The sequence below is a fragment of the Mirounga leonina genome, unplaced genomic scaffold (assembly GCF_011800145.1).
Source record: "Mirounga leonina isolate KUSES-001 unplaced genomic scaffold, KU_Mleo_1.0 Mir_82, whole genome shotgun sequence".
Classification (NCBI taxonomy): domain Eukaryota; kingdom Metazoa; phylum Chordata; class Mammalia; order Carnivora; family Phocidae; genus Mirounga; species Mirounga leonina.
This window is the reverse complement of record NW_023270825.1, coordinates 39,681,519-39,705,850: the sequence shown is the minus strand read 5'-3', so window position 1 is coordinate 39,705,850 and position 24,332 is coordinate 39,681,519. Positions and strand designations below refer to the sequence as shown.

The 24,332-nt window shown below is 38.6% G+C and overlaps 2 protein-coding genes across 6 annotated transcripts in view; one reads left to right on the top strand and one right to left on the bottom strand.

The window, feature by feature from the left end:
* The window catches only part of JKAMP (JNK1/MAPK8 associated membrane protein), a 26,329-nt gene extending 24,675 nt beyond the window's left edge, over positions 1–1,654 (top strand). For all 5 annotated transcript variants that reach the window (XM_034992751.1, XM_034992753.1, XM_034992750.1 and 2 more), the window contains one exon: positions 795–1,654. In XM_034992751.1, the coding sequence (XP_034848642.1) occupies positions 795–1,013 (219 nt within the window). In that variant the 3' untranslated portion in view covers positions 1,014–1,654. The remainder of the gene's footprint in view (positions 1–794) is intronic.
* CCDC175 (coiled-coil domain containing 175) overlaps positions 1,418–24,332 on the bottom strand; it is a 64,907-nt gene continuing 41,992 nt past the window's right edge. Inside the window, exons 16-21 of the mRNA XM_034992748.1 lie at positions 13,304–13,456; positions 10,542–10,644; positions 7,320–7,363; positions 5,869–6,031; positions 2,047–2,190; positions 1,418–1,499 (exon numbers count right to left, since the gene is read on the bottom strand). Coding sequence (XP_034848639.1) covers positions 2,102–2,190; positions 5,869–6,031; positions 7,320–7,363; positions 10,542–10,644; positions 13,304–13,456 — 552 coding nt within the window. The 3' untranslated portion in view covers positions 1,418–1,499; positions 2,047–2,101. The remainder of the gene's footprint in view (positions 1,500–2,046; positions 2,191–5,868; positions 6,032–7,319; positions 7,364–10,541; positions 10,645–13,303; positions 13,457–24,332) is intronic.

Below are 24,332 nucleotides of genomic sequence, written 5' to 3'. Positions count from 1 at the left end.
CTTTCCTGAGGTTGCTTGCAGTGTGTGTGGGGGCAGGAGCTACTTTGGAAGGTACCTGCTGAGTGAATCTGCAAGAGAACACGGGTTGGGTGTGGTGCTAGCAAGCTAGGTGGAGAGTGTGCTGCTGGTTCCTGCAAGTGTCTGGGTCAAGGTTGGGATATGTGCTAGTTCTTTTGTTTTTGGAGAAGTTTCCTAAAGATCCCTACCGTGCACATACATATACCCCTGGTGCTCTTCAAACTGCTGCTTCTGTGCTGTGTCTCTGCTAGGTGGTTAGGCTGGCTCTTTTTTGTTTTCTTCAAATTTTTATTTAAATTCTAGTTAGTTAACCTATAGTGTAATATTGGTTTCAGGAGAATTTAGTGATTCATCACTTACCTGTTATGCTGGCTCTCCTGGAGCTAAGTGCCCCTGATTGTAAAAAACTCTTAAGGCCCGCTGGGGAACTCATTCTCCCAGTGTAGGGTTGCTGGTGTGGGGTCTGATCATGTGGTTTCTTCTGGTTAGTCTCTCTCAGGGCTGAGTTCCTAACCATGTCCCCACCCTTCTTACCCTTTTCGATGTGGCCTCCTCTCTACAATTAACTGTGGAAAGTCTTCTGCTGCCAGTCTTTGGGTCATTTTCAGAGTTAGTTGCACTGATGTGTGTTATCTCAGTGAATCCATGGGATGAGGAGAGCTCAGGATCTTCCTGTTCTGCATCTTCCCAACAAATAATGCATTTTAAATTATGATGTAATAAATTATCTAGCTTATTCAGCCCAATAATTTGTTTTCTTTTATAAAATTATATAGAACTGCTATGATCTTCTGGTGAGAAAGAAAAGACTTATTGTTCTCTTCAGCCACTGGTTACTTCATGCCTATGGAATAATATCCATTTCCAGAGTGGATAAACTCGAGCAGGATTTACCCCTTTTGGCTTTGGTACCCACACCAGCTCTTTTTTACTTGTTCACGGCAAAATTTACCGAGCCTTCACGGATACTCTCCGAAGGAGCCAATGGACACTGAATGTGTAAAATGCATTAATACTCTTCTGTTGTACATGGAGGTAAGATTGGGTTTTGTTTTTCTGTTTTTGACTTAACAGACTTTATGGTTAGACTTGGAAAATACAAACTGCTGTAGTAGTGTGTTACGTAGTATAATACACTGTATACTTTAGCACTCTGTGACACTATAAGCATGTTAGGAAGCACTCGCCTCCGGCAACAATTTAGTTATTCTTTAAAGCAAAATCGTGTTTCTCTATACTTTGACAAGTATAATCTGAAATCCTTAGCATTGGCCTAATTGTGCATGTCTGTTGTATTTCAGTTTGTTTTTCAAATATAATGAATTATAAGGACAAACATACCTTGTGGGTCTGATAGCAAACATGGAAATGAAGTATGTTGTTATTTATTTTTACCAATACAGTATTTTGATAAAAAGAGTATAATTTATATAACGGATTTTCTGTTTATAAGTAGTTTGGTTGAAGACATCTGATTGTTTCTGTTAAGAAAAACAATAAAATGCTTAACTACAAAAAATCTCAGATGTTGACATTTAATTGTATTTTGTCATACTAATTGTTGAAATAATTCAGACTATTAAGTAGTAAGAGGAGTAGTTCTTTCCCAAATGAATAAATACATGTATTCACATAGTCCCTTCCTCTTTGGTCTCATTTTTGAAGGATATATACACAGTGCCATATTTTATTGATCCTGAAACTTTTTTCACATTGTGACATCTCTGAATTAGGATGCATCTTACAACTGATGCCTCCTTAAACTAAATACAGAATATATACAATATATAGTTTTCCTGTGGTTAGTTATCGATAGGTGTGCACTGCGATTTTTATGCCCGGAAGCCTTTGAGAGATTCATATGGGAGCAAAGTAAAGTCTTAGGCACTTAACCTAATAATCTGACCATTTTATCCATCTGTATTGTTTAGAAGGTTATTTACCGATTCTGTTTAGTGGGGATTATGCAGGTTTGTTAATCAACTTAAGACATCCATGGACCATTGCAAAATATGAAAGTGCACTCACTTGTTTTGTAGTTTTGTTTTTGCCTTTTAAATTGACAGCAGGTGTAGCCTTGAAGTTATTTTGTTAGTTTTTCTTTGTTAATGTTTTTCATAGTACATTCAAACCCCGGGGGATGGACTTTGATAGGAATGTGTTTCTTCTTTTCTGTAGGAGTAAAAATGTGAAAATTCTGTGTATGTCACACAAGTTTGGGTTGTTATTAGTGTACATTAAAATTCTAAATTTCCCAAAGAATCCTCAATTGGACAGTTGTATAACCTGGGACTTGGTATGGGGAAGGAAAGCGTAGGGAGCCATGTATCTGATTACCAGGACCATATCTGTCCCTCTACATTCGGAGCCATTTTAACAGTTATCTTCTCTGATCTATTCTAGCAGAAAAATGCATATGCAAGAGGAAAAATCATGCAAGTAATTATAATTCTTCAAATGCAAACAGTTTCAGGAATACTTAAATATGTATCTGCATTTGCTTTAAGAACAAGACCAGAACAATTCATAGCAACTATGGTTGCCAATGTTACTGATCTGTTAAATCGTGATCATTAAAAATACAAATCGCCCTACTCAGCTTTGTTCAGTTTTTAAACTCTCATTGCTATAGTGCATGGTAATTATTTGCTAATCAGTGCTGGATAGGTAACTTAAAGGTCAAATATTTTGATTAATTTGGGTCAATTGATAAATTTAACAATTACATGGTTATATATTTGTCTAAAACTGTTGGTTTGCAAGATTTGGCTGCCCATTGGAGCCCACTGGAGAGAGGCCTAAAACATGCCTGGTCCTGCCCTGAGAGATTCAGAATTGGTCTAGGGTACAGGCTGAGCAGAAGGATTTTTTAAACCTCTTCTAGGTGATTCTAATACTTGAGTATGGCCTAAACTCTTCCTAGTTCAGATCTTAATTTTTCCAGGAGACCTTTTGAAAATTTTTCAGCAAATGATTTTTAAAATTATTTCTTACTGAAAGTTTCTTTTCCAGAATTAAATGATCAAACGATATCAAGTCCTTTTTATCACCATAACAAAAAGATAAGTGACAGTGTATACAAATTTGGTATTTCTTTTAAAATATCCCTTGGCCTAAAAAAAAGTCTTCTGTAGCGCACATATCAAGTGAAAATATTTGGTTAATACACAAATTTATCTAACTGTAACTTAAGTTATATAAGACTTGGGGACTTTTAGAATTTTAAAATTTATTTTTAATACTTCTTAAAAAATAATATATACTATTAGATTTAGGAATACACCCTAAGAATTAACTTGTTTACCTTTTATTTGCTTGCAAGAAGGAATGTTAACGCAAAAAGTAACGATCTTTGTTTTCAAGATGAAGTCTGGCATTTTAAGTTGTGACAAGCCTGTCCTCCACATGTGCCATTCGGAACCCCCAGCAGATACCCACTCAGCCATGCAATCGCAGTCCTCAGCCAGGGCACGTCTACTGCCCTTTCAGGAAGACATCCCTGTGTATTCCCAACACCTAAAAAAAGACTTAGAGGTGCCTCTTTTTACGCTCTCATAGCCACTCACTAGAAGGAGTCCCTTGTATTTGAATCGCTATTTCCTTGTTTGTTCTCACAGTGTATGCACTTCAAGGTTCAGGGACCAGGTCTTATTCAACTTAGTAACTGCAGCATTTGCTCTAGTGTCAGGCTCAAAGGTGCTCCACGTGTTTCTGGAGCTGGTGCAGTGTTCCTGAAGGAGAGGGCCAGGACCTGCATGGCTGCAGTGACAGATGATGTCCAGAAGAGGACAGGCAAGGGCTGTTGGGCTGGAAGAGATCAAAGGCTTCTCTAGAAGTCCCATCCCTGAGAGCAGCCATTCAATAGGGAAAACCCAAAAGCTAGATTACAGGTGGCTCAGAGATGGTCAAGTAATCCAAGGAGCCATGGTTGACTATCACCTCCCACAGGAGGGCGCTAGATTTCAAGCAATCTGAGGAGTGCCTAATTTGGGTCTGATGCTTTGTAACTTGCTGTTAACTATCTGTATTTTACAACCAGGGAAACTGGGGAGTAGAGGTTAAATAACACGTAAGACACAGAACCAAGATCTGAGCCCAGGTCCACTTACCTTCAAAGCCCACATAGTGCCAATGTTCCAGGAGCAGAAATAAGTGGAGTTAGAGAAGCCAGAAACCTTCCTTGTGATCTCAGCTCCATTTCTGGTCCTTCAGAGACCTCTTCCCCATCCCTTAACTAGGGTCAAGTCTCTTTCCTGGTTAGTTTCTCTCATAGTTCTTTTGGTCCACCTGTAAAATCCCTTGTTATAGGGATTTTTACATACATTTGTATGATGATTGATTTTCCCACTATACCAGGAGCAGGAAAACTACAGCCTGAGGAGTTCTCTGACCCACAAACTCTGCAAATGGCCCAGAATTCATAACATCATCAATGACCACTATCTTCCTACTTTTTGACCCTTCTAACCTTGGAGCAACCAGAGAAAGCCAAATATGCTTACTAATCACATAGGATGTCCTGCTCCTAGTTAGCTGTCCCCAGGCTCCCCATGCCAACAACCTCCAATCAGAGCATAGCTGACACCTTCCCTTTTCTTTCACAGTAAACCTTTCCCATCCCTGCCTGCCTTTGGATCTCTGCCCAAAGCAAGTGATGGTGACTCGCACTCCCTTGCTGTACCAGGCTTTATGCCTCAGCTTGTTTGCATGTAGTTGGTCTTTATTTCCACACTACAGTTCTCTACTTTCCATATAGTTATCAATAAGACCATCCTCAAAATATGTAAAAAAAAAAAAAAAGGGGGGGGGGATATGGTAAGTTACTCAGTGGGCTTAGCTTTTCAATATCGTCTATTTAAATCTGTTCCAACATAAAAGATTCCATCAGGTTTCAGACAAAAAGGGAGGACTCGCTCATGTGAAAAAAAGTGCAATTGACACTTTGAAGTGATTTAGCTCTTAAAATTCTGCTTGATCTACAGTTGCTGGGGATGGCCTGACTTACCAAAGACAATTTTGCCAAGTGACCAGGGCCCACCAGGGACCTGCTATGCACTTACACATGATAACTATCACCAGGCTTGAGTGGCACCACAAAAAAGCTTTTTGGCTTATAAGAAAGTTTATCCACAAGCATCTTCATTGGTCATGGAAACATTATTTCTTTTGTCAAGCAATACCCTCAGAACATTGGTTTCACCAAATACTTCAATCCTATCACTTTCTATCTCATTTCACTTTCTACAACTCACCTTTAAAATTGTTTATCTAATGGTGACATTCATTAAAATGAAAACTCAATAACCTTACTAGGTGATATTTTCATTTCACCACTTTCTCCTATACTCCATTCTCCTCCCTTTCCCCAGTCCTTTCTGCTGCCACCAGCCCGCCTTCCCCAGGGATTCTACCCCTGGCTTCTCTGGGTTGTACCTGTGCAAGAATTGACCTCCTCTTCCCACCACAGCCAGAATCTGGACAGAGTTCTGTGACCCTCATGTCTCACATGACATATCTTCTGTTTACGAAGATAAGGAAGTGTATAAAAGGATTTAAAAAGACTTCTTTGGAAAATGTTTAAAATAAGCTTCAAAAAATCAGAAAAATTAAGATTCGGTTATTTAGAAAACTCATGTAGGTGGAAGGGAGATTTGTCCAACACTGTTGCATTACCACGTTTGACCCCACAAATGAGAAGCAATATTTAGGTGAATGTGACATAAATTGGGGATGGATTATTAGGGATAATTATGTTATTTGGTTAGTTTTTAAATGCCTGTTTGATATTACTGGTTACAGTAAAATAACAAGAAGTTCTTTGTAACCCAAAACTTTTGAGATGTTACTTACTATGGAGGTCTATTTCTGATTCCTGTTCCATAAGAAAATGCAGCTCTTCAAGATTCCCTTGTAGCCAAATGCTGATACGCTCAATGTTTTCATCTCTTTCCTTTAGCTTCTCTATCAGGTTTTTTATTTCTTGCAAAATCTCATCACCACTGTTTACCAGTTCCTTTAAAAAATAATATTTTGGGGTGTGTGAATATAAATTCCAGATAAATAAAAACATTCTGAGTGAATCATATCCAAGACAGAAATATTTATGCAAAATTGATATTATTCATGCAAAATAAATGTCCACAGCACATTTCACAAAGTTCTGTAGAAGATCTCAGAAAAATGGATTAGCAAATGAGAATTTAATGGAATGCTCACTGAACTCTAACTTTGAATTGGGTAGGATGGTGGCGGTGGCGGTGAGGGCATAAGAAGCCAGCTCACCTTCAGAGCCGCATGGAACTGCACAGCATATTCAGCATGGCTTACAGCTGAAGAGAAAAAACTTTGGAACCAAGCTGGATCTGAGGTTTAAATCCCCATAAGTTCATTAACTGTTTGGTCTTGGGCAAAGTTACTTAAACTCTGAACCTCAGTAGCTTCATCTGAAAAAGGTTAAAGGCTGAGAGCCAGGATCATATGTAAACTTTAAATACTCCAAGTGGCAAAACCAGGATTTAAACTCCAGCCTATCAGACTTTATAGTACGGAGCGGTGGAGAAGGAGCAGGGCTGGTAAAACATGGAGGACAGATGGACTTCAGATCTGACAACTTTGTCCTAAAATAGTATGTGTTCAGTTTGTGTTTGCAGGTGGGGGTGAGATGTCATTCTCTTTAAGCAAACTGGTAGAGTAGGAAGACAGTCTCCCAAAGGGTTAAGATTTCATAATGACATTTGACACCGCTAAAAATAAGACAGCAGTTGCAAATGGAGTCACTGAGGCTAAGCCTCACATCACCAAACAGAATTGATTTAATTACAGTTTTGGCGCTCTCAGAAATGGAATTTTACACCAGTCAGTCAGGAATCACCTAATCAGCACTAGTTAGGTCATCTGCCTAATAATCCCTGCCATCCCCTAAAGGAACGTAATCTTGCAATAACCAACCTGCTTTTTGTGCTTAGTATAACTTCCGGGTTCCTGCTCCCTTCTGCCTATAAAAGTCCTCTGTTTTGTATAGCTCTTCAGAGCATCTTTTAATCTGCTAGCTTGGATGCTGCCTGATTCATGAATCATTGAATAAAGCCAATAAGATATTTAAAATTTACTCAGTTGAACTTTGGTTTTTTAATAATACAAAGCACACGTGTTAAGATATGATGGTTGTACTAACACTGTCACTCCCCCTCAATCCTGACCTCCTACCTTATGCAGGCACACGTGTACACACACACACTTATTAGGTAGGTGAATATTTTTAGGAATATTATATTTATGGAGGCAAAATAAAAAAAGCTCACCTTAACTGTAGTCTGAAATTCAGCCCACAAATCCAAATACTGTGCTAAAATAAAGATTTTTAAAATGCAAAGGTTACAGAAATAATGTGAAAATTTTTACAAAAGTAATGCTATTTGTTTTTCAAAAGTTGTGTTTATCTAAAACTTTCTACTTCAAAATGACAGAATAACTGGATCAGACTTGCCCTCCCACTGTAAACAAGGAGGAAATATATTAAATATTTTTTTATTATTTATTTTTTTTAGTAGGCTTCATGCCCAATATGGGGCTTGAACTCACATCCCTGAGATCAAGAGTCACATGCTCTTCCGACTGAGCCAAGCAGGCACCCCAAATACATCTGTTTTAATATCCAGTTTGCAGGTACTGGAGAACAGGCAGCACAGAATGGGATACCTGAAAGAAGGGTGACAAATGAGGCAAACCTTATGATCACTCGGCTTTCTGCAGGGGGTAATTTCCAGACCCAAGTACAAGCAGAACAAGGCAGGTTTGCACACAGACACAAAAATCTGTACAAAGATTAGCAAATTGAATCTAGCAATATATAAAAACAATAATAGCTTTTGAACAAGCGGGTTTTATCTCAGCAGATTGGTTTAACATTCAAAAATGAATTGGTGCAATTTACCATCCTAACAGCATAAAAGAGAAACCCCACCAGGCACTGCACATCTTCATGACCAACAGCCTCCAATAAGTACCTCGGATGCCCAAGCCCGGGTGCCCCTGCTTGGCACCACTCTGCAGGTGTTGTCACGCATCATTCCTAGGGAAATTAAGTGCATCTGTGCAACTACACTGGGTTTGCATCTGGTTTCCTCCACACTTGCCCCATGAACCTTTTCCCTTTGCTGAGTTTACTCCGTATCCTTCAGTGTAATGGACACTAAGCATAACAACTTGAGCCTGGTAAATCCTAGCTGATCAGTGAGCCTAAGGATGGTCTTGAGGACCCCTAATACAGCACCTAAAAGCTGCAAAATCTTGCTAAGAAAAATAAGTTCTAAATAAATGGAGAAGTATACTGTGTTCTTGGATTGGAAGACTTAATTTTGTTAAGATGTCAATTCTCCTCAAATTGATTTACAGATTCAACACAAACCCAATTAAGATCCCAGCAGGTATGCAATTATAGATTAATAAGCTGACTTTAAAACTTATATGAAAATCAAGGGACCTATAATAGCCAAAATCATTCTAAGGGAGAAGCACAATCGTGGAGAACTTATGCTACCTGATTTCCAGGCTGAACGTGAAACTACAGTAATCAGGACAGTGTGGTATTTGTATAAAGTCAGAATAAGGAACAGACTTATAAAATTGATTTTTGAAAAACTTCGGGTAGTACAATGCTAAAAAGATAGGCTTTTCAAAAATGATGTTAGAACAACTGGATATACATAAGAGAAAACATGAAATTCAACTCTTCACACCATACAAAAACGTGAGCTTGAAATGAATTGGAGAACTAGACATAAAAGCTAAAACTAAAAACTTATAAAGAAAACAGAAAATCTTTGAGAACTTGGCTTAGGCAAAAACGTCTTAGGACACAAAAAGTACTACCCTTAAAAGATGAAATCAATAAAGTGACTTTTCCACAGGAAAAACTTTTGCTCTTTTCAAGACAATATTAAGAAAATGAGAAGTCAAGCCTCATACTGAAAAAGGACTCATTTCCAGAATATGCAAAGATTTTAACTCAACAACACAAACAACACAAAGTAATGAGCCAAAGATTTGGACAGAAATGTGGCAGACTGTATTTTCCAGAGATGGCCCCACAATATACCCCATCCCACATGCTCTTCCCACAACGTGATGCCGACACCCCTCCCATTAGCGGTGGCATCCATGTCGCCTCCCCTTGGACCTGGGATGTTAGCTTTGGCACACAGCAGGCCAAGCAACTACATGGAGACTCTGGCTGTGAGCCAACAGCAACACCAGTCACACTGAGTGAGTGGATGTGTCTTCAGATGACTCCAGTCCTCAGCTGCTGAGTTACCCCCAGCCACCAAGTTGCCCCAGCTGCTATCATGTGGAGCAGACATGAGTGGTATCCACCAGATTCCGACCAAATGACCAATTCAGGAGCAAAGGAAATGATCTGTAATATTTGTTATGCTGCAATAGATAATTGGTTCAAGACACTTCACAAAGGATGAGATACAAGCATCCAAAAAGGACATGAAAAAATACTCAGCAGCATCAGTTATCAGAGAAATGCAAATAAAAATCACAATGAAATACCATTATAAAATGGGTTAAATGTTAACAATTTTAAGTATTTTGACAATTTTAAATGTTGGTGAGGATGTGGAGTATCCCATTGCTAGTAGGATGAGGAATTTGCACACCTACTCTGGCAAACTGTTTTGGCTGTTTCTTATAAAGTTAAACATACACTAACCATACACCCCAGCAATTCCACTCCTCAGTATTTACCCAAGAGAAATGAAAACAAATATTCACAAAAATACATGTAAGCATATAGTAACCAAAAACTGGAAACAATCCAAATGTCCTTCAAATGGTGAATGGATAAACAAAATACAGTATAGCTACATAATGGAATACTACTATACAGCTATAAAAAGCAGCAAAGCAATGGCACATACAACAACATGAATGGATCTAAAAAAAAGTTTCCTGAGTGCAAGAATCCGGGTACAAAAGTGTGAGTATTCCATCATTCCATTTGTATCTAATCCTTAGTGACAGAAAGCAGATCAGGGGCACCTGGGTAGCTCAGCTGGTTAAGCTTCGACTCTTGGTTTTGGCTCAGGTCATGATGTCAGGGTGTGAGATTGAGCCCCTACATCAGGCTCCATTCTCAGCATGGAGTCTGCTTGAGATTCTTTCCCCCTTCCTCTCCTTCCCTCTCTGCTCCTCCCCCTGCTCTTGTGCTCTTTCTCACTCTCAATCTCTCTAAAATAAAAAAATAAAATCTTAAAAGAAAGAAAGCAGATCAATGGTTTCCAGGCACCGGAGGTAGAGTGGGAAACCAACTACCAAGGAACATAAGAGAATTTTTCAGGGATAAAATGTTCTCTATCTTGCTTGAAGTGGCAGTGGTTACAGTGGTATGTACATTTATCAAAACTCGTTGAACTTTAGATGGGTTCATTTTATTGTATGCAAGTCAGTAAAATTTATTTAAATAAACAAAAAAATTATTTTTTATATGTTCAGATCACCCCTAACACATTACTTACTCTGATGAGCTGTCAGTTGACAAGACAGGTCACTTGACATGGACTTGAGGTCTTTTCCTCCTTTTCTGTATTGCTCTATCTTGTTCTTCATGTATGCAATATACTGGAAATGAAAGACATGTGATTGCTTTAAGCAGTTTAGTTACTGTAAATTATTTATCCATGCAGTCATTTGGCACACATCTATTGATTCTTTTCCATGCCACTGACTGTTCTCAGAACAAGGGTTATAGTGGTGACCAGAGCCCTTGTCAAGCCTACATTCTGGTGAGGGAGATAAAGGATCCAGCTTCCCAGTAAACATTTAAGCATCCAAATAAACATGGCATTCTGAATATAATTTGCCACAAAAAGAAATTAAAAGGTATTCTGCCTAAATGCATTGTGCCCACAAACAAAAAAGTGTTCTGTATGCAAAATGTGTGTGCAGGAAATGTACCAAGGCAGCCGTGCTTCCAGACTGGAGGAGATCGTGTAAGACTTCAGAGAGAGGATTTCTCAAGTCTGGAGACCCCACAGAATTGCTCACTCCATTCAGATGTGTCACTGGGCTGGGTGGTGGTGGTGGTAATGGTTTGGTCAGTATTAAAGTCGTCGCTTTCTTTTCTGACCACCCAATGCTCAGGCAATGCTAAACTCTAAAGTCTCTGGGAACTCTGAAAGCATGGGCTTTGGATATAAACATGACACTGGCTCAGTTTCAAGAGGGAAATAGTCAAATACTACAAATCACTGATAGAAAAAAAAATCTTAGAAATCACATCTAGTACCACAGGAGACACAGAACTGTTTATAAGCAGGTTATAGGGTCTACTCATGGGGCCTTGATCTTGTGTCAGTCTGCATGGCTTCTTGACTGGTTTTGTAGTAAACCAGAGTAAAAACCCCTGTAGGCCAAGTCAAAGTCGTCATTCCTGCCCCTCTTTGAATGTGGACCACAGTTTGTAAGACTTGCCTGGTTCGGCTGGTTTCCCATAACTCTCAAATGTGTAAACATACTGAATTCTAATTTATCCATTTATTTTCTCATTTCCTCAGCTAGGTGATGAGCTTCCTAAGAACTTGGGGTGGTGTCTTATTGATCTCTCTATTCTGAGCCTTCCCCAAGGACTCAGTGGGTGCTTAAAATGTCTGCTGAGAGAAGCAATGTAACCAGCAGAACAGAGTAGGGAGTGAATAAGATAACAGCATAGCATCATTCAGGACCTAGTAGATGGACAATAAATTAGAAAACAGAACCTTTAGGATCAATTTTTCACATAGTCATCCATTTGCTTATCCATTACCAAAGTAGCAAAAAAAATTCCAAGTATTTTAATAAATAATCTATGTCATCTTGATAGGAAGACAATCTTGTGGAATATTTCCATGGGCAAAAGAAATGCCTTATAAGACTGTTTCAAGGACTAGAAGAATGAAGATGTATTGCACATGTGCAGGTTAGTGATGCTGGTACCTGGGCTCTGGAGCACATTTACCTTTTCAAAGTACATTAGTACCTCTTATGCCATATTAACTCTGCCAAAAGCACATAATACTGGTGGACAACTGCTGCCATTTACCTGATGAAAAAGAGTACCCAAACAGGTAAAAGATTTTTCCCTTACTTAGAGTCTTACTGCCATTGGACTGTTTTTATTTTTCTAGCTATTAAAAATTATTAAAAATGTAGAGTCTCGGTTTCCTCATCTATAAAAGGGACATAATATATTATCCACATTAATGGGTTATTGTGAGCATAACATGGGACTGAATCCCTTTTCCATGTGAGCCATTGTGCAAAACACTTGGGATACATGGATACAGATCCTCACCTTGAGGTCATTGTGGTTTACTGAAAAAAATGATACAATCAATACAAAACTGACAGACAACCTAGTTTTTAAATGGGCAAAACACTTGAACAGGTACTTCACAAAGAGGTATACAAAATGGCCACCAACATATAAATAGATGCTTCATCGATCAGCAGGAAAATGCAAACTAAAACCACAAGGGATACCACTACACACTCTCCAGAATGGTTAAGTGGGAAAAAAAAATAACCAAAGTTTGGTGAGAATGTGGAACCAGTGGTGTTCTCACATACCCAGCTGGGAGTGGTGATTTCTGCAACTTCTTTGGGAGATGGCACTGTGCATGAAAGTGGATGGTCCACATCCCTATGGCTCTGCGATTCCACTTGAGGGGTATACCCAACAGAAATATGTACATATGTTCCTGAAAACACATGTACTAGAATGTTCATAGCAACTATATTTGTAATAGCCCCAGCTAGAAATTCTCTAAACCCCCAGCAAGAGAGTATATAAATTGTAGTATAGTTATACACTTGAATACTATATATGGCACTAAGGTCAAACAAACCATAACTGCATTCAATATAATAAAGATATACCTTGCAAACAAAATATTAAGCAAGAGTGCATATTGTATCATTCCATACATATAATGTTCAGAAACAGACAAAACTAGTCTTTGGTCTTAGAAGCCAATATACTGTTACTTTACCTTGTGGGGAGGTTAGTGACAGGAAAGGACATAGAAGATATCTGGATACTGTTAATGCTTTGTTTCTTGATCTGGGTGCTGGTTGCCCATGTGTATTCATTACGTGTTTCACTTATGATTTGTGCACTGTTTCATATATAGTCTTTATTTCAAAAGTTTTAAGAGATATAATCTCCTTTTCTCTTGTAACTATTATAGGTCTAGGCAATTAACCAAAACTATCATGCAAAGTGAAGTGCCCTTGAACTTACTTTTCTTAATTTTTCATTTTCCAGGAGCAAAACATCTACTTTTAAGTCATGCACATAGATTTCATTTTCTAAGTTCTTTAGAGTTTCAAAATGATTTTTAATCTTACGGCTTTCTTGATCTCGTAAGTATTTGAGTTCTTGCTTCACTTTTTCCTGCTCAAACATAAAACCCACAATTATCTCAGAGTTAAATAAACAGGGCACCAGTGTATTAGATTGCCTGAACCACATTCAGAGAGGGGTTATAATTAATTCCTGAATCATCAGCAGAGGCTATGTATATCTTCCCTTAGAAAAACTTGATATTTAAAACTCCAGAGTTGATTCAATTCTGGGAAGATGGTGTAGTAAGAGGATCCTGAGCTCATCTCAAGCCATGGACACACTGAACTAACAGCCATATCTGTGCAACTATCTTTGAAAGTGACTCAAAGACTAGCAGAACCAACTTTCATAGAGAGGGGGCCACACTGAAAAGGGTAGGAGTGGCAGAGACATGGTTGGGAACCCAAACCCGAGCAAAACCAACCACAAACAGGAGAGATACCACAAGAATCCAGAAGATCAGACCTCATGCCAGGCACCCCAGGCATGAGGGACCCACACTGGAAAGACAAGTCTCCATAACATTTAACTTTGAAAACCAGTGGGGCTTAAATTCATGAGTCTTTACAATCAACAGGGCTTAACTCTGGTACTTTAAAAATCAGTAGGCTTAACTCTGGGAGAGCTGGAGTGCTAGAGGACAGTAGGAAACCGGGTCTCCACCCTTCAGGAGCCACCATAACAAACAATCCTGCTGAGACACAGCATAGAAGCAGCTGTTTGAAAGCACCTGGGGTATACAGGAAGATTTATTTACTAATCTCAGAACATATATTGGAGGGGCAGGGATCTTTAGGAGACCATTATAGAACAAAAGTGGTGGTGGGTGCCATTTCTCTTCCTCTCTGCTTACCCCCAACCTTGTTCGCCAGACACTTGCAGGAAGCAGCATGAATGCTCTCCACCTATCTTGTTGACTAGAGCCCTGCCCATGTATTCCCCTGCAGACAGGCCCAATCCAACCTGCCATAACTCCGAAGACATCCCTCCAAAGTGACTCCTGCCCTGGGGAGAAAGGAAGATATCCACAAAACATGCCAGTGTACCCACAGTCCCAGCAGCTGAACCTTATGGCTGGCAGCACAGTGAGAGTGCCCTGCTGATCAGTGAGCTGGCAGCCCCAGCAGGCTGACTGGGGGCAGGCATCTGATCTGAGTGCAAGCCCCGCCCACCAATGAAGCCTCTCAGGGGACAAGGAGAGTGACCTACGGCTCTGTGCAATGACAGCCCCAGTAGATGGGCTGCGAGGGGGCATCTGGTTTGAACGCTGACATCACCTAACTACAAGCCCTCAGCAGCCCCAGACTGTCCCTTTAACAGCACAGAGACCAAACCCTGCCTGGTGCACATAAAACAGGCAAAGAGGGCCATTGCAATGGACTTGACTATAGGGAAACGTGGTTCAGCCACAACAGTGGGGCGAACACAACCCACAAAGGTTAGATGCCATTGAAGTGCCCAGCTCTGGTGAACAGGGAGCACTGCACCATTGGGTACCACAGGACCTTTTCTTCATAAGGCCACTACTTACTTTTAAGATCAGGTGATGTAGCTGACTTTTATAATACATAGAAAAACAACAACAACAACAACAACCACAGAGTTAGACAAAATGAGGAGGCAGAGGAATAAGTGTCAAATGAAAAAAACAGGGATAAAACCACAGCAAAAGAGCCAAATGAAACAGAGATAAGCAATATCCCTGAAAAACAACTCAAATTAATGGTCATAAGGTTACTCACCAGACTTGAGAAATGAGTGGAGGATCTCAGACCTTCAATAAAGAGATACAAAATATAAAACAGAACCAGAGATGAAGAACTCAATAACTGCAATGAAAAGTCCACTAGAGGAAATCAAGAGCAGATTAGAGGAGGCAGAAGAACAGATCAGTGATCTGGAAGATAGATGTATTGGAAAGCAACCAAGCTGAAAAGCAAACAAAAAATATAATAGAAAATGAGAATAGGTTAAGGGCACTCAGTGATGTCATCAAGCATAATAACATATGCATTGTAAGGATTCCAGAAGAGAGAGAGAAGGAGGCAGAAAATTTATTTGAAAAAAGTGATAGCTGAAAACTTCCCTAATCTGAGAAAGGAAAGAGACATCCAGATCCAGGAGGCAGAGAGAGCACCCAACAAAATTAATGCCAGGAGGTCCACGCATAGTAATTAAAATGGCATAACATAGTGATAAAGAGAGAATTTTAAAAGGAGTAAAAAAAACAGTATATACAAGGGAAATCCCATAAACCTATCAGCTGATTTTTCAGTAGAAACTTTACAGGCCAGAAGAGAGTGGCATAACATAGTCAAAGTGCTGAAAGAAAAAAGAACCTGCAACCAAAAATACTCTACTCAGCAAAGCTGTTACTCAGAATTGAAAGAGAGAGAGTGTTTCCCAAAGTTAAAAGAATTCATGACCACTAAACCTGCCTTATAAGAAATGTTAAAGGGAATTCTGTAAGTGGGAAAAAATGGCATAATCAGGAGTAAGAAAACTATGAAAGGAAAAAAATTTCACAAGTAGATTCAAACGTATAGTAAAAGTATATTAATCACTTATAAAACCAGTATGGAGGTAACGCACAAAAGGAGTAAAATCAATTATATCTATAAAAATCAGCCCAAGGATACATTTTTTTTTAAATGTAAAGTATGACATCATATACATAAAATGTGTGCGGGGTTAGTAAAAACTTAGTGCTTTTAGGGGCATCTGGGTGGCTCTGTCAGTTAAGCATTGACTCTTGATTTCAGAGCTCAGGTCATGATCTCAGGGCTGTGGGATTGAGCCCCAAGTTGGGCTCCATGCTGGGCATGGAGTCTGCTTGAGATTCTCTCTCTCCCTCTTCTTCTAACCCTCCTCCCCCCTTAAAAAATAAAAATAAATGGTGCTGGGAAAACTGCACACCTACATGCAAAAGAATGAAACTGGACTATTTTACTACCTTATACACAGAAATAAACTCAAAATGGATTAAAGTCCTAAATGTGAGACTGGAAACCATAAAATTCTTAATGAAAACATAGGCAGTAATTTCTTTGACATCAGCCATAAAAATATTTTCCTAGATATATCTCCTTGAGCAAGGGAAACAAAAGCAACAATAAACTACTGGGACTACATCAAAATAAAAAGTTTTGCACAGTGATGGAAACCATTAACAAAACAAAATGCAACCTACTGAATGGGAGAAGATATTTGCAAATGATATATCTGATAAAGTGTTAATATAAAAAAATATATAAAGAACTTATACAACTCAACACCAAAAAACCCAAACAATCCAGTTAAAAAATGCACAGAGGACAGGAAAAGATATTTTTCCAAAGAAGACATACAGATGACCAACACACACATGAAAAAATCCTCAACATCACTAATCATCAGGGAAATGCAAATCAAAACCACAGTGAGAGATGGCAGAATAGGAGAATCCTAAGCACACTTTGTCCCACAGATACACATAGATAGCACCCACATCAGGGCAAATAACCCAGTAAACAACCTGAAAACTGGCAGAACACACTCTCCACAGCTAAATGTAGAGAAGAGGCCACATTGAAAAGGATAGCAAGGGCAGAGACATGGTCAGGAGCCAAACTGATCCATAGGAGGGAGGGACTATAGGCATAGAGAGGGGAAAGGAAAAGACCCCTCACCAGGCACCCCAGGACATGGGGGGCCCGCATTGGGAAGATGAATCCCCACAACATTGGCTTTAAAAACCAGATGGGCTTAACTTTGTGAGTTCTTACAGTGAGTGGGGCTTAACACCTAGAACTTTAAAAATCAGTGGGTTGGGCTCTGGGATGGGTGGAGAGCAATAGAAAACTGAGTTCCCACCCTTAAAGATAAATCACAACAAACAGCTCCACTGAGATGCAGCATGGAAGTGGCAGTTTGAAAAATGCCTGGGGTACACAGGAAGATTTATTTACCAATCTCAGAGCATGTACTGGAGGGGCAGGGATCTTTGGGAGACTTCTCCAAGAACAAAGGGATTGGCAGGCACCATTTCCCTTCCCAGACCCCCATACTAGATACATAGACACCTTCAGGAACCAGTGCAGCCTGAACACTCCTGCCTAGCTTGCTAACAGCATGCCCTGCCCTTATGCTATTCCTCACCCCCCCCCCCCTCCAATATGGTAAGGCAGTTTTCTAACGTGGCTCCAGGTCCCTCCCACAGCAGACCAGCAGTGACCTTGCTGGCACCTCATGCCCCACCTCTGCATTCTTCTACAGACCTGCCCTTGGCAGTTCTCCAGGCCACAGGTCCCCTCCTGCAGCAGACCAGCACACAATTTTCTAACAACATGCCCTCATCCGTATTCTCTTGTAGACCCACCCTTAGCAGGAGTGCATCCAAAGCAGTGCCCCAAGCCTGGCAATGTGCAAGCATCCCTGACTGAGGCCAGCACCATTCCAAAGTGACTCCTGTCCCAGGGAGAGGGGAAGATAACCATACACATTTGTCTGATTTAGACCCCAGCAGTGGGCTGGGGGCAGACATCTGGTCTGACTGCAGGCTGCACCCACCAATGAAAGCTTCTCAAGAGGACAACACTGCAAAGCACCTTACAGTTCAGTGCTACCACAGCTCCGGCAAATGCCTAGTCTGACTCAGCTCAAGCCCAAGGTGACCCCAGACTGGCTCACTAACAGCACAGGGACAAAGTCCTGCCCACAATAGTCAGAGAGAACCATTGCAGACAGCTGGACTGAAGGCAAACATGGTTCCACCACAGAAGTAGGGTGCATGCAACACACATAGGAGACTGCTTGAGGCACCAATTTCTGGTGAACAGGGAACACTGCACTGCAGGGCATTACAGGATCTCTTCTTCATAAGGTCACCACTTTCAAGAGCAGGAGACATAGCTGATATTCCTGACACATGGGAACAGACATAGAGAGTTAGTGAAAATGAGGAGACCGAAGAATATGTCCCAAATGAAAGAATAGGATAAAATCACAGCAAGAGAGACAAATAAAATGGAAATAAGTAATAGGTATGATAATATAAAGTAATGGTCATAAAGATACTCACTGGACTTGAGAAAAGAGTGGAGGACCTCAGTGAGACTCTCAACAAAGAGATAGAAAACATAAAAGAGAATCAATTAGAGATGAAGGGCTCAATAACTGGAATAAAAAATACACTAGAGGGAATAAACAGTAAACTAGAGAAAGCAGAAGAATGTATCAGTGACCTGGAGGATAAAGTAATAGAAAACAATCAAGCTGAGCAGGAGAGAGGAAAAAAGACTAATAAAAATGAAAATAGATTAAGGGAACTCAACGATATCATCAAGTGTTATAACTTTCACATTATAGGGATCCCAGGAGAAGGGAGAGAAAAGGGGGCAGAAAATTTATTTGAAGACATAATAGCTGAAAACATCCCTAATCTGGGGAAGGGAATAGACATCCAGATTTAGGATGCACAGAGAACACCCAACAAAATCAACCCACAGAGGTCCACACCAAGATATGTGGTAATTAAAATGGCAAAATGTAGTGATAAAGAGAGGATTCTTAAAGCAGCAAGAGAAAAGAAAGTTACATACAAGGAAAACCCCATAAGCCTATCAGATGATTTTTTTCAGCAGAAACATCACAGACAGATGGGAGTGTCATGATATATTTAAAGTCTAAAAGGAAAAAATCCTGCATCCAAGAATACCTTATTCAGCAAGGCTATCATTCAGAATAGGAGAGATAGTTTCCCAGACAATCAAAAGTTAAAGGAGGTCATGACCACTACATCAGCCTTACAAGAAATGTTAAGGGGGATTCTTTTTTTTTTTTTTTTTAAGATTTTATTTATTTGCGAGAGAGACAATGAGAGACAGAGAGCATGAGAGGGAGGAGGGTCAGAGGGAGAAGCAGACTCCCTGCTGAGCAGGGAGCCCGACACGGGACTCGATCCCGGGACTCCAGGATCATGACCTGAGCCAAAGGCAGTTGCTTAACCAACTGAGCCACCCAGGCGCCCGCGGGGGATTCTTTGAGTGGAAAGGAAAGACCATAAGCAGTACTAAGAAAGTAGGAAGCATAAAAGTATATCTATAAAAATCAGTCAAGGGATTCACAAAATACAAGAATGTGAAATATGATACCATATACCTAAAATGTTGGGGGTGGGAGAGAGTAAAAATTCAGTGCTTTTAGCATAGGTTCAAACTTAAGTGACCATCAACTTAATATAAACTTCTATATGTATAAGAAGTTATATAAATCTAATGGAAACCACAAATAAAAAAACCAGTAATAGATATGCAAAAAATAAAGAGAAAGGAATCTGAGTATGTCACTAAAAAAGCCAGCAAAATGTGAAAGAAGCAAGCAGGAGGAAAAAAAGAACAGAGAAGAACTACTAAAACAACAATACAACAAGTAACAAAATGGCACTAAGTATATACCTATCAGTAATTACTTTGAATGTAAATGGACTAAACACTCCAAACAAAAGACATATGGTAATGGAATGGATTAAAAAAACAAGACCCATCTATATGCTACCTACAAGAGACTCATTTCAGTCCTAAGGACACATGCAGATTGAAAGTGAAGGGATGGAAAAGCATTTACCATGCAAATGGAAGTGAAAATAAAGTCAGGATAGTAATATTTATATCAGAAAAAATACACTTTAAAATACTGTAATAAGAGAAAAAGAATCATAAAGGGAATCATAATCATAAAGGGAACAATCCAACATGAAGATATTTGTAAATATTTATGCCCCCAACATGGGAGCACCCAAATACATAGCAAACAACATCAAAAAAGAAACCATAGTAATACAATAATAATAGGAGACTTTAACACCCCACTTACATCAATGGATAGATCATCCATACAGAAAATCAACTAGGAAACAGTGGTTTTGAAGGACATATTGGGCCAAATGGATTTAACAGATATATTCAGAATATTCCATCCTGAAACAGTGGAATACATATTCTTTTCAAGTACACATGGAACATTCTCCAGAATAGATCACATATTAGGCCACAAAACAAATCTCAGCAAACTCAAAAAGACAAATCATACCATGCATCCTTTCCAACCACAATGCTATGAAACTAGAAATCAACCACAAGAAAAATCTGGAAAGAACATATATATGTAACTTAAATATGCTACTAAACAATGAATGGGTCAACTAAGAAATCAAAGAGGAAATAAAAAAATACATGGAGACAAATGAAAATGAAAACATAACAGTCCAAAATCTTTGGGGGTGCAATAAAAGCTGTTCTGAGAGGGAAGTTTATAGCAACCCAGGCCTACCCCAAGAAGATCGAAAAATCTCAAATAACCTAACCTTATACCTAAAGGAGCTAGAAAAAAAGAACAAAGCCCAAAGCCAGTAGAATGAAGGAAATAATAAAGATTAGAGCAGAAATAAATGAAATAAAAATTAAGAAAAAAAAAACAATAAAACAGATGGATAAAGTCGGGAGCTGGTTCTTTGAAAATGTAAACAAAATTGATAAACCGTTAGCCAGACTTATCATAAAAGAGAGAGAGAGAACTCAAACAAAATCAGAAATGAGAGAGGAGAAATCACAACCAACACCACAGAAAACAAAACAGAAAAGGATTGTAAAATAATATCATGAAAAATTATATGCCAACAAATTAGACAACATAGAAGAAATGGAAACATTCCTAGAAACATATCCCCCAAAACTAAATCAGGAAGAAATAGAAAATTTGAACAGACTGATTACCAGCAATGAAATTGAATCAGCAATCATAAAACTCCCAACAAACAAAAGTCCAGGATGAGATGGCTTTGCAGGTATATTCTACCAAACATTTAAAGAAGAGTTCATACCTATTCTTCTCAAACTATTCCAAAAAAATAGAAGATGAAGGAAAGCCTCCCAATTCATTCTATGAAGCCAGCATTACCCTGATACCACAACCATGTAAAGACACTACAAAAAAGGGAAATTACAGGCCAATATCTCTGATGAACAGAGATGCAAAAATCCTCAACAAAATACTAGCAAACTGGATCCAACAGTACATTAAAAAAATTATTCATCTGGATTCAAGTGGGATATTCCTTGGATGCAAGTGTGGTTGAATATTTGCAAATCAATCAACATAATACATCATGTCAACAAAGGAATGGAGACAAACCATATGATCATTTCAATAGATGCAGAAAAAGCATTTGACAAAGTATGACATTTTTCATGATAAAAACCCTCAACAGAGTAGGTTTAGAGTGACCATACCTCAACATAATAAAGGTCTTATATGAAAACCCCACAGCTAACAGCATACTCAATGGTGAAAAACTGATAGCTTTCTCCCTAAGATCAGGAAAAAGACAAGAACGTCCACTCTCACAAGTTCCCCCCCCCCAACATAGTACTGGAAGTCTGAGCCACAGCAATTAGACAAGAAAAAGAAATAAAAGGTATCTAGATTGGTAAGTAAAAATTTCATTGTTTGCAGATGACATGATACTCTATATAGAAAACCCTGAAGACTCCACCAGAAAACCACTAGAACTGATAAATGGATTCATTAAGTTAGCAGGATACAAAATCAATATATAGAAACCTGTTGCATTTCTATACACCAATAATGAAGTAGCAGAAAGAGAAATTAATGAAACAGTCCCACTTACAATTGCACCAAGAATAATAAAATACCTAGGAGTAAGCTTAACAAAGGAGGTGAAAGACTTGTACTCTGACTATAAAACATTGATGAAAGAAATAGAAGATGACACAAACAAATGGAAAGATAACCCATACTCACAGACTGGGAGAACAAATATTGTTTAAATGTTCATACCACCCAAAGCAATCTATGGATTTAATGCAATCCTTATCAAAATACTAATAGTATTTCTCACAGAACTAGAACAAATAATACGAAAATTTGTATGGAACATCACAAGACCCTGAATAGCCAAAGCAAGCTTAAAAAGAACAAAACTGGAGGTATTACAATCCCAGATTTCAAGATATTCTACAAAGCCATAATAATGAAAACAGTATGGTACTGGCACAAAAACAGACATATAAACCAATGGTACAGACTAGAGAGCCCAGAAATAAGCCCACAATTATATGGTCAATTAATCTTCAACAAAGGAGGCAAGAATATGCAATAAAGACAGTCTCTTCAACAAACAGTGATGGGAAAACTGTACATCTACATGCAAAAGAATGTAGCTAAACCACCTTCTTACACCATACACAGAAATAAACTCAAAATGGATTAAAGACCTAAATGGGGAACCTGATACCATAAAAATTCTGAAAGAGATCATAGGTAGTAATTTCTCTGACATCAGCCACAGCAACATTTTTCTAGGTATGTCTCCTGAGGGAAGGGAAACAAAAGCAAAAATAAACTATTGGGACTACATCAAAACAAAAAGCTTCTGCACAGCAAAGGAAGCAATCAACAAAACTAAAAAACAACCTGATAAAGGGGAGAAGATATTTGCAAATGACATATCTGACATACACTTTTAGTATCCAAAAATATAAAGAACTTATACAACTCAACACTAAAAAACCAAGTAGTCCAATTTAAAAATGAGCAAAAGACATGAACAGACATTTCTCCAAAGAAGACATTCAGATGGCCAACGGACACATGAAAAGATGCTCAACATTACCCATCAGCAGGACAATGCAAACCAAAATCACAATGAGATAGATATCACCTCACACCTGTCAGAATGGCTAAACAAAAAACTCAAGAAACAACAAATGTTGGTGAGAATGTGGAGAAAAAGGAACCCTCGGGCACTTTTGGTGGGAATGCAAATTGGTACAGCCACTGTGGAAAACAGTATGGAGTTTCCTTGAAAAATTAAAAATAAAAATACCCTACAATCCAGGAATCGTACTACCTGGGTATTTACCCAAATAATATGAAAAGCTAATTTAAAGGGATATATCGACCCCTTGGTTTATTGTAGCATTATTTACAATAGCCAAGATACGGAAGCAACCTAAGTGTCCATGGATAAATGAATGGATAAAGGAGATGTGGTATATATATACAGAATGGAATATTCCTCAGTCAAAAAAACAAATGAGATCTTGCCATTTGCAATAACATGGATGGACCTCGAGTGTATAATGCTTAGTGAAATAAGTCAGCCAGGGAAAGACAAATACCATATTGATTTCACTCTTACATGGCATTTAGAAACAAAACAAACAGAAAAAAGTACACAAACAAAAAAACAGACTCTTAAATACAGAGAACAAACTGGTGGTTGCCAGAGGGGTGGTGGGTGCCAGGATGGGTATAGTAAGTAAAGAGGATTAAGAGTACACTTATTGTGATGAGCACTGCGTACTGAATAGCATTGTTGAAAGATCATATTGTACACCTGAAATTAATATAACACTATATGTTAATTATACCTGAATAAAAAATAAATAAAACTCCAAAGCTGATTTATGGAAATTTTTTCATAAACTCTGGGAAGCAAGTTAAGACAAGTTGTTGAAACAATTTCATAAAATAGAATATATTTGATATATGAACAACTGTATGGCAAAAATGGGGGAGAAAGAAGTGGACTTTATTGAGCCTTTTTCAGGGAAAATTTCGTATTTCTTGAGGAGAAAAGAATATTACTTTATGGATTTTTCAGAATTTTCTACTGAATTCTGTATTTGGTTCTTAGTCATTATACTGTTATAAATCACATAATCTTTAGTCATTGTATAATCATCATTAGCAGAATCTTACTAAGAAAATACAATTGCATATATAATATACTTACTAGTACTCTTCCCCTTCATCTTTCTCTATATCCACAACATGTCAAAAGTTACTTTTGATATCAGTGCATCTCAAAAAATAGAATGTTTCTATTTTTAACTGGCCAACTCTACACACATATGTTTATCAT